This window comes from Equus caballus, chromosome 4 (assembly GCF_041296265.1).
Source record: "Equus caballus isolate H_3958 breed thoroughbred chromosome 4, TB-T2T, whole genome shotgun sequence".
NCBI classification, from domain to species: Eukaryota; Metazoa; Chordata; class Mammalia; order Perissodactyla; family Equidae; genus Equus; species Equus caballus.
This window is the reverse complement of record NC_091687.1, coordinates 60,380,794-60,394,335: the sequence shown is the minus strand read 5'-3', so window position 1 is coordinate 60,394,335 and position 13,542 is coordinate 60,380,794. Positions and strand designations below refer to the sequence as shown.

At 42.2% G+C, this 13,542-nt stretch overlaps 1 protein-coding gene across 29 annotated transcripts in view; it reads left to right on the top strand.

Annotated features, from left to right (window-relative positions):
* Positions 1–13,290, top strand: part of OSBPL3 (oxysterol binding protein like 3) — a 178,128-nt gene extending 164,838 nt beyond the window's left edge. For all 29 annotated transcript variants that reach the window (XM_070265735.1, XM_070265742.1, XM_070265732.1 and 26 more), the window contains 3 exons: positions 2,315–2,441; positions 4,372–4,494; positions 9,526–13,290. In XM_070265735.1, coding sequence (XP_070121836.1) covers positions 2,315–2,441; positions 4,372–4,494; positions 9,526–9,622 — 347 coding nt within the window. In that variant the 3' untranslated portion in view covers positions 9,623–13,290. The remainder of the gene's footprint in view (positions 1–2,314; positions 2,442–4,371; positions 4,495–9,525) is intronic.
* The last annotated feature ends 252 nt before the right edge of the window (positions 13,291–13,542 follow it).

The window sequence follows — 13,542 nt, the reverse complement described above, 5'->3', positions numbered from 1 at the left end:
GTGTCTTTATATCTTATCAGCCCGGTGTGGGTCCAAACCCATCCCTGAACCAATCCTGGGTAGGCAGGAGAGGTTCAGGTGAGCTTCCATTCATCCCCTAGAGAGGGCACAGTGCCATCTGAACAGATGAGCTTCCCTTTAGCAAGTAAGAAAGGGAGATGACTAGAGTAGGCAGCCAACAATGCTCTTTGACTGGGTAGCAGCCACATCTTCCACCAGTGCAGAGGTTGCCATGAAGCTAGAATGAATTGGCACCAGTGGCCACCTTTCTAGCTTCAGGGGTTCAGAGGCACACAGGCAGTTTTGTGGGTGAGACAGTTGCTCTGCTTTGCTTAAACTACCTATCAAAGATGAGAACTACTGTCCTCTCTGGATGGTAAAGTAGGACCTTGATGAAAGAACACTGTGTAAGCTTATTCTTGTTGGTGTCATGTGCTGACTTTATGTCTCTGCCGTGGCCGTGAGCATCCCTGGCCCATCTTCAAGAAAAACCACTGTCTTCCCTCTGATGATTGGGAGACTGGCGTGGATTTGTGAAGGCCCAGTAGGAAGCTCTGCTATTATTTCCATACTTAGAATACAGAGAGTTAGATGAAAAGGACTGCTGAAGCTTCAGAAAATGGGTCTGCAGAAGAGAGTTCATGGAGAGCGGTTGTGTTTGTGTGTGAACAGCGAGAGCTGAGGCTGTGAGTGGATCTTACTGGTCTGCAGTTGATTCCCCAATATGTACATTTGAGTATCTTTAGCTTGAGTTTTAGCTGGAATTCAGATTAGGGCAATAACTTGCTTTAGTTTACTTGAGCTGCTCTAAAGAAATACCACAGACGAGGTGTTTTAAACAGAAATTTATTTCTTTACAGTTTTAGAGGCTGGGAAATCAAAGATCAAGGTTCTGGCAAATTCAGGTTCTGGGGAGGGATCTCTTCCTGGCTTGTAGGCAGCTGCCAAATCAGGGCCCTGCTCTTCTGACCTCGTTTAACCTTCATTCCTCCCTTAGAGACCCACCTCCAAGTACAGCCGCAATGAAGATAGGTCTTCAACAGACGAATTTTGGGAGAACAGACATTTAGTCCATAAGATTCCACCCATGACCCCCCAAAACCATGCCCTTCTTACATGCAAAATATATTTACTCCATCCCAACAGCCCCCAGAGTCTTAATGCATTCCAGCATCAACTCTAAAGTCCAAAGTCTCACCTAAATATCATCTGAGTCAAGTATGGATGAGACTTGACGTATGAGTCATCCTCTCCAGCTGTGAGCCTGTGAAACCAAAATGTGCTTCTAAAATGAAATTGCGATGAGCATAGGATGGACATTCTTGTTCCCAAAGGGGGAAAGAGGAAAGAGGAAAGGGGTGATGGGTCCAAGCAAGTCCAGACCCAGCAAGGCAAATGCCATTAGATTTGAAGGCTGGAGCGAATCTTTTTCTAGCTCGATGCCCTGCCCTCTGGAGCCACTGGGTGGTGGCTGCCTGGCATGTTGAAACTGCTCAGTGGCCCCCACCCTTTGAGAGGCAGAGCCAGCCTTGCCCCGGGGCCTAAAGAGTCAGGGCCTGTGGTGCGAGTGGCAGCCTGATGATCTGAGTCATCTTCATTTACTCTCCTTGAAGGATAATGCTTGTTTGCAGCTGGATGGCCCAATGGTCCTTTCCTGTACTAGACCAATAGTGCCGCAGCCTTTCTACATTCTGTCCTGTTTTCTCTGTCTCCTTTGGTTCCAGCAGGCAGGGTTTCTGCTGGTATAATCCCATCCCTGCTCCTGGCTTCTGCTGAGATGGTTTTAAATTTAAATAGGTAAGATTTTGGAGGGGCAGGAGTTAGTGGAAAGAAGGGCAGGAATGGAAGAAAAGAATAACGCATATTGACCACTTGCTGTGGGCTCAACACTGTTCTAGGTACTGGACGGAGCATCTCGAGAATTCAACGTCTCTTAAAGGAAAAATGGATTCTCTAGAGCGAGAGTCTCGTTAGTCAGGAAAAAGAGGCCTAGAGTTCTTTTTAACATGTTTATTTCAGTAACAGATTGTGTTTATAGCCTCAACAGTAGAGAATCCTCGTGGCATTTTATAAATTTGCTGTGTGAACGTACAAAGGAGGCCTTATCCTTGGAGGTAGAAAAAAACTTACAGAGAAGAAAATTTGTAGAGAAGTACTCAGCAGCTATTTGTTAGCCAGAATATTTTAATAGAAATGGAAGAGTGTAGAACTGAGAGAGAAGAACTGGCTGGTCTGAGATGAAAGAGGAGAAGGAATTAAAATGTAATATGAATGAAAATGCAAGTTCGACATGAACGTTTTCTTTTTCTTTTAGATCCCATGCCAAAAGGCCACGAGCAGTATTATGGCTTCACACAGTTTGCACTAGAATTAAATGAAATGGATCCGTTGTTGAAGTCTTTATTACCACCTACGGACACTCGATTTAGGCCAGACCAAAGGTAAGGATTTTTTAAACCTTTATCTCCAGAGTTTAAAACTCTTTATATAAAGCCTCTTTAACAACACCCAGGCCGCCAGAGGAGCCTAAGAGAGAGAGATAATGTCATCAGGAGTAGGGGTGTAGGAGGCTTTAAGCAATCACGTTGTGGAAGGGACAGAGCCCGGGTTAGCTCTGTGTGTGGCATGACCTGTATTCATCAGGTGAGCCCTGTTTCTGATGAAAAACAAAAAAAGTGTTTCTTAACACTTAACTAAAACAGTGTTTATAAGAGTTTTGCTGCATACAATAATATAGAACTGGTGTATTTCAAATAGTAAAAAGCATCCAGCCCCCCACCCCTCAAATTTAAATTATTTTGCTGTACTGAGATCTGACTTCTGATCCTAGATGTTCTGCTAACAATGTGCTGTGTGACATATGGTACGTCTTTCTCAGCCTCAGTTTCCTGCTTTGTAAAATTGAAAGAATAATCTCTCCCCTAAGGCTTTGCTAATTAAGACTCAAACCCTAGAAGGCAAAAAAAAAAACCCAAAAAAGATAAAATTTGACTTCATTTTTTAAAAAAACAGCACTTTTCTTCATGGCAAAGTAAATAAAATAAAGACCCAGAGTCAAAAGATAGATGACAAACTAAGAAATCTACGTTTGCAACTCATTTCATGAATTGGTTCTAGAAATCAGCGTCAACCCATTAAAAGAATGGACCTAGGAAAATGCACAGTTCAGAAAATAGCCGATGCAGATATCCCTTAAACGTATGAAACGCACTCAGTCTCACTCAAAGAAATGCGAATTTTAAAAACCATGTTGGCATACTATTTCTTTTTCCTTTTCTTTCTTTTCTTTTTTTTTTTGTGAGGAAGATTGGCTCTGAGCAAACGTCTGTTGCCAGTCTTCCTCTACTCTATGTGAGATGCCTCAAGCCTGGCTTGAGCAGTGCTAGGTCTGTGCCCAGGATCGGAACTCGTGAACCCCAGGCTACTGAAGCAGAGTGCCCAAACTTAACCACTATGCCACTGGGCCGGCCCCAACGTATTATTTCTTAACCCATCAGATGGCAAAGATGTAAATGTTTGATGCACTCTGAGCCTATGGGGAAAAGGCTCTCTAATAACAATGCTGCTGGGAATGTAAATTGATATAATCCTCATAAAGGGCAGCTTGGTAATATACACATTACAAACTCACCCTTTAACCAGGCAATTCCACTTCTAGAAATTTCTCCTTATAGATACGCTAACCCATCTGCAGAATGATGGATATACATGGTCATTCATTGCAGCATTAACTGTTAACATTAAAAAATTGGGAACATCCCCAATGTCTGTCAATAGGGAATTGTTTAAATAAATTCAGGTTTAGCCACACAATTGAATGTTATACAGCTATTAAAAAATGAAGATGTCTGTGTACTACCAAGAAAGATCTCCAAGATATGTTAAGTAAAAAGTGAAACAGAACAAGAAACTGAAGTATAGACAGTATGTGTATCATGCTACCCTTTATGTTTTAAAGAGGGAGGGAGGGGTGAGAATATATATATTAATGTTGCTTATATACGTATAAAGACCCCAGAAGGAGGCATAGGAACCTAGTAACAGTGGGTCACCTGTGGTGGGGGGTGAAGATGGGTGGGATGGGAGGACACAGGTAGAATTAGAGACAGGGGTGAGAGGGAGACTTTGCCCCAAATTCCTTTTTATGTCTGTATCTGTATCTTTTTTTGTACCACGTTTATATCACCAATTCAAAAAACAGCATCTTCGCTAACTGCCTCAAAAACTTGCTTTTAGAGTTTGGGGGAGAGGGGTCTTGTGTATAGGAAAGCATTTTGACTCTCCAGTCCAGAACACATGCACTTTTAGGAGTAACGATTGTTATAGTTTCCTGGAATTCATGTTCCTTTGTTTTTTTCTTCACTGCCTCAGGTTTCTAGAGGAAGGGAACTTAGAAGAAGCTGAAAGACAAAAGCAGAGGATTGAGCAGCTCCAGAGAGAAAGGCGGCGAGTCTTAGAAGAGAACAACGTGGAACACCAGCCGCGGTTTTTCAGGTGTGTGTGGGGGTCGCGTGGGGCGTTGGTGGACAGGCACTGATGACATCTGATGCTCTGGTGTGAAGATGGTCAGCAGGGTGTCCCCTCCCCACATGAGAGCGTGCTCGACGTTTGCCTGCTTCCAAGTGGTGAAACCTCTCCTCTGTGTGCGGGCCTGGCTTTCTATGGACACTTCTTCCAGGCTGCCCCTTCCTCCGTCCTCCACAAGAGGAGTGTCTTCTTTTTGCCTCCCTGTTCTTTCCCAGCTGCCTCTCAGCACTTCACCCAGTGACTGGGCAGAGGAGGAGCTCAGTAAGAGCTTGTGGAAGAAGCAACGAGACCACCCCAACTTGGCTCCCTAACTCAGGCCAACTTCTTAGATCCATGTCTAAGCTTGGGCGGCATCCAGCTATATTTTACACAACTGCTAAGACAATTAATGATCACCCAACTGGTCATCAAAATGGAAATTCCAAGTAGTCTAATTCTTGAACTGCAGAAGTTCCAATATACTTTGGCTTGGATTTGGAACATTTACTATTAATTTTAAAGTAACTTGCCAGGAAGGTCTTGTTAAAAATAAACTTAAAGATTTTGGGGCCGGCTCCATGGCTTAGTGGTTAAGTTTGGCACACTCTACTTTGACGGACCAGGTTCATGGTTCAGATCCCAGGTGCAGACCTACACCACTCGTCAGCCATGCTGTGGCAGTGACCCACATATAAAGTAGAGGAAGATTGGCACAGATGTTAGCTCAGGGCTAATCTTCCTCAAGCAGAAAAAGTAAGATTGGCAATAAATGTTAGCTCAGGGCAAATCTTCCTCAGCAAAAGAAAAAATAGACTTAAAGATTTAGATGGGGCATTGAGGATCATCAGCCCTTCACTCCCTCTTTTATTTTAACTGAGAAGAAACAAAGGCCTGGAAACACAGGTGATCTGTGGAAGGATGAGTGGAATGTCCTGGACTGGAGCCTGGCTCTCTTGACTACCAGGCCAGGGCTCTATACAGTTTTAGGGGTTTTTCTGTTTGTTCAGTTTTTAACCATAACATTAAAGCAGGCACATGTAGAAAAGCAGCAGGCTCCTGCCCTGCCCCTTCCCCCAGTCTTGCTTTCAGGACAACCAGGATTTTGTTGTTATTTGGGGGCATGTTTTGGTTATCGTTGTTTTTTTAATGGGCCACAGAAATACTTTTAGGAGGATTAGCTACTAATCTATCAGCAGCAGCAATAAAGTATATATTCTAAAACAGCAAAATAGTGACAAGTAATGTTTTATGCCCAAATTATAGTGTTCTTTCCCCTAGAGTTTAAGCGGATTGTGCCAGGTCCCTTCTGATCATTTCCACAAACCTAAGATGTAAGCAGTTAAGGGGCTGGCCCCATGGCTGAGTGGGTAAGTTCGCACGCTCCACTTCGGCGGCCCAGGGTTTCACCAGTTCGAATCCTGGGTGCGGACATGGCACCACTCATCAAGCCATGCTGAGGCAGCGTCCCACATGCCACAACTAGAGGGACTCGCAACTAAAAATACACAACTATGTAGCGGGGGGCTTTGGGAGAAAAAGGAAAAATAAAATCTTAAAAAAAAGATATAAGTAATTAAAGATCAACTAGCCAGAGTGTCATCCCAAAATATTTATAAGTTCATTTAAATATTTTAAAAATAAGACACAGGGGCTGGCCCCGTGGCCGAGTGGTTAAGTTCGCGCACTCCGCTGTAGGTGGCCTAGTGTTTCATTGGTTCGAATCCTGGGCGCTGACATGGCACTGCTCATCAAACCACGCTGAGGCAGCGTCCCACATACCACAACTAGAAGGACCCACAAGGAAGAATATACAACTATGTACTGGGGGGCTTTGGGGAGAAAAAGGAAAAAAATAAAATCTTTAAAAAAAAATAAAAATAAGACACCTTGTTTTTCTGAAAAAGGCAAAGGATAGATAAATGGATAGATTAACAGACGGATCAATTAATAGATATACACATATACCCTTAAGTATATCAATTCATTTTTTCCTTTATAAATAATCTAATACATTTTTAAACAAGGAAATCTGCATTTATAAAGATGTTCGGGGGCTGGCCCCATGGCCGAGTGGTTAAGTTCGCGTGCTCTGCTTCAGTGACCCAGGGTTTCACTGGTTTGGATCCTGGACATGGACATGGCACACTTGTCAGGCCATGCTGAGGCAGCGTCCCACATAGCACAACCAGAGGCACTCACAACTAGAATATACAGCTGTGTACTGGGGGGTTTAGGGGAGGAGAAGAAGAAGAAGGAAAAAAAGGAAAGAAGATTGGCAACAGATGTTAGCTCAGGTGCCAATCTTAAAAAAAAAAAGATATTCATTACAGTATTTTTTAGGATCATTAAAAACTGTAATAACCAAACTGTCTCAGGAACTAGGTAAGGAGATCCATCAACCTGATCTGATGTGAAAGCATCAAAAATGAATTCACAAAGTCTGTGGAGCTCTATGGGAAACAAGTTACCATTTAAATGTAAAATATAAAATGTTATCTGGGCTGTCATTGCAACCCTTTAAGAATTATGTCCAGAACGGAAAAGGATTGACACAGCTGCCGCAGGTGGTCATGGCTCTTTTTCCTTTTGCTTGTCTATAAAATTATTAGAGCGTTATTGGATGTGGCAAATAAAAAGGTGGAGAAAAGGCAAGAGTTCTCCATCAGTAGCAATCCTGTCAAAGACAGGACGGAGAGGAATGTGCAGGCCTGGATGTTTCCATTAACAGCCGCTGAAGATCAACGACATCACCAACTACAGCTCGGGCAGGATCGAGCCCCTGTTTCATAGTAAAGTGTCCGATGTGCAGATCGGCTCATTTTAGAAACGTCCCTTTGTTAGAATAGGGACACAAGCGTGATAAAAATCCGTGTTCCTGAGAGTGTGGAAAAACAGGCACCCTCCACTTTAGCTTCCAAAGCATATGACAGTATCAGTCAAGACTACAAATGCACGTACTCGGACCCAGCAGTACTACTTACATGAATTTTTAATGTAACTAGACTCACACACATGCAAAATAACATTATATGTTTGTTATATTATTATAAGCATATGTTTATAATAGAGATTGAAAATAACCTCCTAAGTGCCTACCAGTAGGGTACCTGTTACATTGTGGTCCATCCCTACAATGGAATATTATCCAGCTGTTTAAAAAGAAAATGAGGGGCTGGCCCCAAGGCCAAGTCGTTAAGTTCGTGCGCTCTGCTTCATTGGCCGAGGGTTTTGCCAGCTCGCATCTTGGGCACGGACATGGCACTGCTCATCAGGCCACCCTGAGGCAGCGTCCCACATGCCACAACTAGAAGGACCTACAACTAACGTATACAACTGTGTGCTGGGGGGCTTTGGGGAGAAGAATTTAAAAAAAAAGAGAGAGAGAGGGCTGGCCCTGTCGCTGAGCCATTAAGTTCAAACTCTACTTTGGCGGCGCATGATTTTGTCAGTTCGGATCCTGGGTGTAGACATGGCACCGCTCATCTAGCCAAGCTGAGGTGGCATCCCGCATGGCACAACTGGAAGGACCCACAACTAAGAATGTACAACTATGTACCAGGGGGCTTTGGGGAGAAAAAGGAAAAAAAATAAATAAATAAAATGAGGAGTCAGCCCTGATGGCCTAGTGGTTAAAGTTTGGCACGTTCTGCTTCAGCCGCCTGGGTTCAGTTCCCAGGTACGGAACCACACTACTCATCTGTCAGTAGCCATGCTGTGGCAGTGGCTCACATAGAAGAAGTAGAAGGACTTACAACTAGAATATACAACCATGTACTTGGGGCTTTGGGGAGGAAAAAAAGAGGAAGATTGGCAACAGATGCTAGAGCAAATCTTTCCCAGCAAAAAAAAGAAAAAGAAAATGAGGAATCTCTTATTACCAGTCGCCAAACTTTTTTTTTTTTTAAAGATTTTATTTTTCCTTTTTTCTCCCCAAAGCCCCCGGTACATAGTTGTGTATTTTTAGTTGTGGGTCCTTCTAGTTGTGGCATATGGGACATGGCCTCAGCATGGTTAGATGAGCGGTGTTGTGTCCGCACCCAGGATTCAAACCGGCGAAACCCTGGGCTGCTAGAGTGGAGCACGCAAACTTAACCGCCACGGCCCCCAAACTTTTCCTATAAAGGGCAAATGGTAAATATTGTTAGCTTTGCCATAAGGTCTCAGTAGTGATTACTCAACACCACTGTGCAACATGAAAGCAGCCCCAGACAACACTTAAACGAATGGGCACGTGTGTATTCCAGTCAAACGCTATCACAAAGATAGGCAGAAGGCTGGATTTGTCTCTGGGCTGTAGTTTGCTGACCTTGTGACAATGGAAAGTGATCTCCAATATATATTGTTATGTCAAAAACTCATGAGGTAGGACACCACACAGTGCTACCACTGTATAAAAAATGGGAGCGGGATGGAGTGTGTGTGCGCGTGCACACACTCTCACACATGCGTGAAATTTCTCTGAAAGAATGAAGCTGACAAGATCATTGCCTCGGAGGAGAAGAACTGAGAGACTGGGAGATGGAAGCAGGAAGCAAACTTTTAGCTATCTCCCCTTTTGTGCCTTTTGAATTTTGATCTGTGTAATACATTATCTATTCTAAGAATAGTGAACCAAGGCTGCACTCTCCAGACTGTGATGGCTTCCAGTTCCTTTTGTTTTTAATGCTAACTTATCACTTGTTATGAACAACAGTGTCGTTGATTTGTAGCTTTTACATGTCATACTCCAGGTGGTGGCTGTCATCCCAGCGGTGTTTGATATACGGTAAACTCTTCCTCACCCCAGCTCCTCTTAGAAGCACCATTTTTCACAGCTTCTGAGTCCGAGAAGTCAAAGTCAAGAGTAATACAATGGCATCCAGGCTTCCAGTTCCCTCCCAGTTCCAGTACTGGACTGTCAGGGATGTTGCATGCATATGAGAATGATGGCTGGGCATGAGGAGAGGAAAGAGGGAAAGGGAGAGAGAGAATATGACAATATTTTCAAGAGCCTTCAAGAAATTCTTTCATCTTTCACAGGAAATCCGACGATGACTCTTGGGTGAGCAATGGCACCTATTTGGAACTTAGGAAAGATCTTGGTTTTTCCAAACTGGACCATCCTGTCTTGTGGTGAAAAAGGAAAGAACGATCCGTCCTTGTACTTCTTCGTATTTGCTCTCTGAAGCCACAAACCTGTGTCTGTATATTTAAAGGATATTATCTGGAATGATCGCTTGTGCTTAGCTTAGCATTGTATTTAAGTATATATTTTCTTCAGTAGGTTTCTTTACAATTTCAAATGTTATCATGATTGTTTATATGAATGTAGAACACCTTGATATTTCTTTTTATATATAAACTATTTAATAAAAATGAAAGATTGAATGTTATTGTATGGGTTAAAAAAGAAGCTTTAACACTAATTTTCCAAAGGTTAGGAAAATTCAAATTAAATTTATGCCTTATAAAAATATGTTGTAGGAAAAAAAACCATCTCTCCCAGGTGCATTAAGAAATCAGGATACCCAGGGTTACTCACCCGTGCGTGAGCTACCCAAGTTTAATTTGGTAGCTCCGATATCTGTTTCCCTCAGACAGCCCTTGCACTGCTCGTATGGAAGAGTTCTGCCGGTGCTGGAGTCTGAAGAGTATCTGCATTTACATTGTGGTGATTGGGAGGATGGTATAAGATTGATGGGATGTATATTTTTCTATAAGATGGATATGGCACCTTCTTGAAGAGTAAGCATTTGAGCTTATCCTTCTCTATAGTTTTATTGCCTTATGTGCAAAATTGTACCCTGTTGCTCAGAGAAATTGTTGTTAATCCGAGAAATCCCTGTTAAGTAAATGTTATGACATCCTGAGACGCAGTAGGAAATTTGTCTGTAGAGAACTGAATCCTTGACAAGTTAAACTATTTTCTGTTTCCTACCCAACCCTGGCTTCCCCCCACCCCACCCCGTTGGACCACATCTCTGTTGAGTATGGAATGTCCCAGTTTAGTGTAAAACATACAGCGCATTCCACACAGCAGTTTGACTTTCTAAAAGTTTCGCAAAATAACTGATTGTTTTCAATAACTCAACATGTTTTCTTAAATAACATCTTGGTATTTTCTACCTCTTAATAAGCACTGTATTTTAGATCTTGTATGAAAAGTTTGACCATCTGCCTTATAGACAAATGTAGAGAATTGATGTTCTTCCCTGCTGTTGTGTTCTGATAAAGCTTTGGTGTCTTACCCCTTTCCTGCCCTTTCTTCTTACTCATCTCACTCTTTCCTGAGTTCGCAGCAGGCTTGAATAATACAGATTATGACTACCGAATGGGGAAACTTTGTCTTTTTAAATGTGTTGTTTCAAGGTACAATAATAGAATTTGTGCAGTAGGTGTATTGTGTTATCAAAGCAAGTCCAACTTCTGCCCAGGTTACATTAAAACCAAAGCCTAACTTTTTAAACCTTTTACGCTCATGTCCATAACAATTCTATGGAATATCACGTATCATGGTGGGGTAAAAAGATTTCGCCAGAAAACATTTTTAGATATTTAAATACCTTCAGAGCATGTAGAATGCTCTGAATGGAAAGTAGAATAAATAACAGAAACAAAGAATGCATGATTTTTCCATATCACACCAAAAGACCCATTGGAAAGTATTGCATCAAAATGGAGAGTTACTTTAAGTGGATCAGTAGGCTTTTGGAATCTGCAAGGGACTAGCATTTTAAAATAGTAAGTGGTTCATTAAATATTACATTCATTCATTCCGTTTTATCAAGACGTTGAGATGAACACAGTGTGACTATCGTTTCCATTTCTGAGCACTTAACTGACACAATCAAACTCTTTGGTCTGTGCTTTGTTCTGTTCTTTTCAAGCCTGGATCCAAATTCTGCTCACAGACAAGAAGCAGGCTAGAAATTTAAGGATACTTACAAGAAAAACAAATCTAGTTTTCACCTTGTGAAAGTGAATGTAGAATTTTAGTAATATGGACTATTAAATAGGCCTGCTCCAAGGCTGACTCAAAAAAGAAAAAAAAAAAAGCAAACGTGCCCCTTGTCTGGCGGGAGCTTTGTCATGCAGGATTTGGGAATTCTTTGTCTCAATGTGGTTGTTTCAGTTGATCCTGTGCTTTATTTTGGAATCACAAGGCTAAGTGGACCAAGTATCACCTTTGTCATCCTCTTATTTGCAGTGGGAGTGGGATGAATTAGAATATGATACAGAACTGTATGCAAATTTTAAAATCTAAAAACTGTTCAGTCCCAGCACGTGTAAAGGGCTTTTCTGAAATTTAAACAGCTTGGTGTTGCATCCTGATATTATCATCTTAAAACTATCTTGAGGGGCAAATGGCTTTTTTTCCTCCTTCAGTCCCTCTTTTCAAAAACACCTTCCCACCTAATTTATAGCTCAAGGGCATTTTATAATTTTCAGATGAAGAAAACAGAAACATGGCATTGTTTGGGAAGAAGTGAGGTGGAATTCAGTTTTCCGAACTTTGAATCTCCTGACTAAATAATGCCAGTCACTGCACCATTTGAGACGCATGTTCTCACCTCCGTTTTATTCCTGATTATTCCATCGCCAATTTATGCTGAATTGCATAGATATTCTTGGAAGTGGGGTTTTGTGCTGTCAGCCGCACTGCCCTTCAGGTGGTCCCGTTGCTGCTGTGGACCATCCCAAGCTGCAGGAGGTCCTTTGGGAAAGGAGCCAGCAGTCTCCAGTGTAGCGAGCAGTGGATCACTTCCCTCCCAGGCCCCACAGCAGAGGCTGGTATTTCCCTGAGGCGAAGTAGTAATCAGAGTCTGCATGCCATTCACCTCCGGAAGCGAGGCTGGTCTGGTACTAATGAAACAGACCCAGTTCCCTTTAGGACAGCAGTCCAGGAACCTATCAGGTCCCCAGGAAGCCTGAACAGCCCCCGCAGTCTTCTTGTGCTTTCTGTGGGACTCTCTGCAAGAGAAAAATATGCAAACCTGTTTTTTTGTTGTTTACTTCATTTGGGCTGCTGCTTTTCTCATATTCTGCTTTTAATTGCTTCCACGAAGTCATTTGCTTGGCCTTCGAGTACTGTCTGCATTTTCCAGATTCCTGACGAGTGGTCTTAGTCTGCTGTTGACCATGTCAACCGCAAAAGAAAAATGATGGCGTTTTTATTTGGCTGCTGACCCTTGTTGGAGGCCTATTGCATAGAGTACAAGTTATATGATGCCTTCCAGCTATTGGAGAGTATCCTCAGACCCTTTAGTTATGAGTAGGAGCAATAAGAAATAGTTCTTATGATCTTAGGAATAATAGTTGCAATATATTGGCATAATTTATTTTAATGTCTTTAATTTTGATATTAACATCAGCATAAATCTATTTTTGCTACCAAATGATGGCTATTTTCTTGTGCTCAGTTTTCCTCTGCATTGTATTAATCTGTTACTCACTGTTAGTCTTTATTTTTCTGTGTTGGAAATATGTGTCACATAAGGATCTGCAAATCATGGCCGTCTAAATGCACATCCCTTTTGGAGACTTTGGTTTTGGGGAATGCAATGATCAGAAGTTGCTAATTTATTTTATTGGTGATGCTTGTCTCTTCCTCTGTTACCTTCAGAGGATACTATTTTTTTTAATGGATATGTGTAAATCTTCCATCTAACTGTTTATAAGATTATTTTCTGTTTAAATTCCGCCCTTCCACCTTTCACCCTATGCCTCCCCAAAAAGCTCCAACTAATTTGTTTATTTCCCTCATATAGCTAGTTGACTGTGAATAAATAACATGGAAAAAGGCCACCCGTGTCTTTGTTTTTCCAGCTTACTGGGTGTATGTGGCCAGTGAAGGGGACAAAGCAACACTCTCGCCTAGGCTCTTTTGAGGAAGAAACATACCAGCTTACCTAAAGTGATGGGGCTTGGAAATAAGAATATCCTGGGACATAAAGAAACTTGGGGGCCATCCCCGTGGCCTAGTGGTTAAGTTCAGCACGCTCCATTTTGGCGACCCGGGTTCAGTTCCCAGGCACAGACCTAAACCACTCGTTGGTG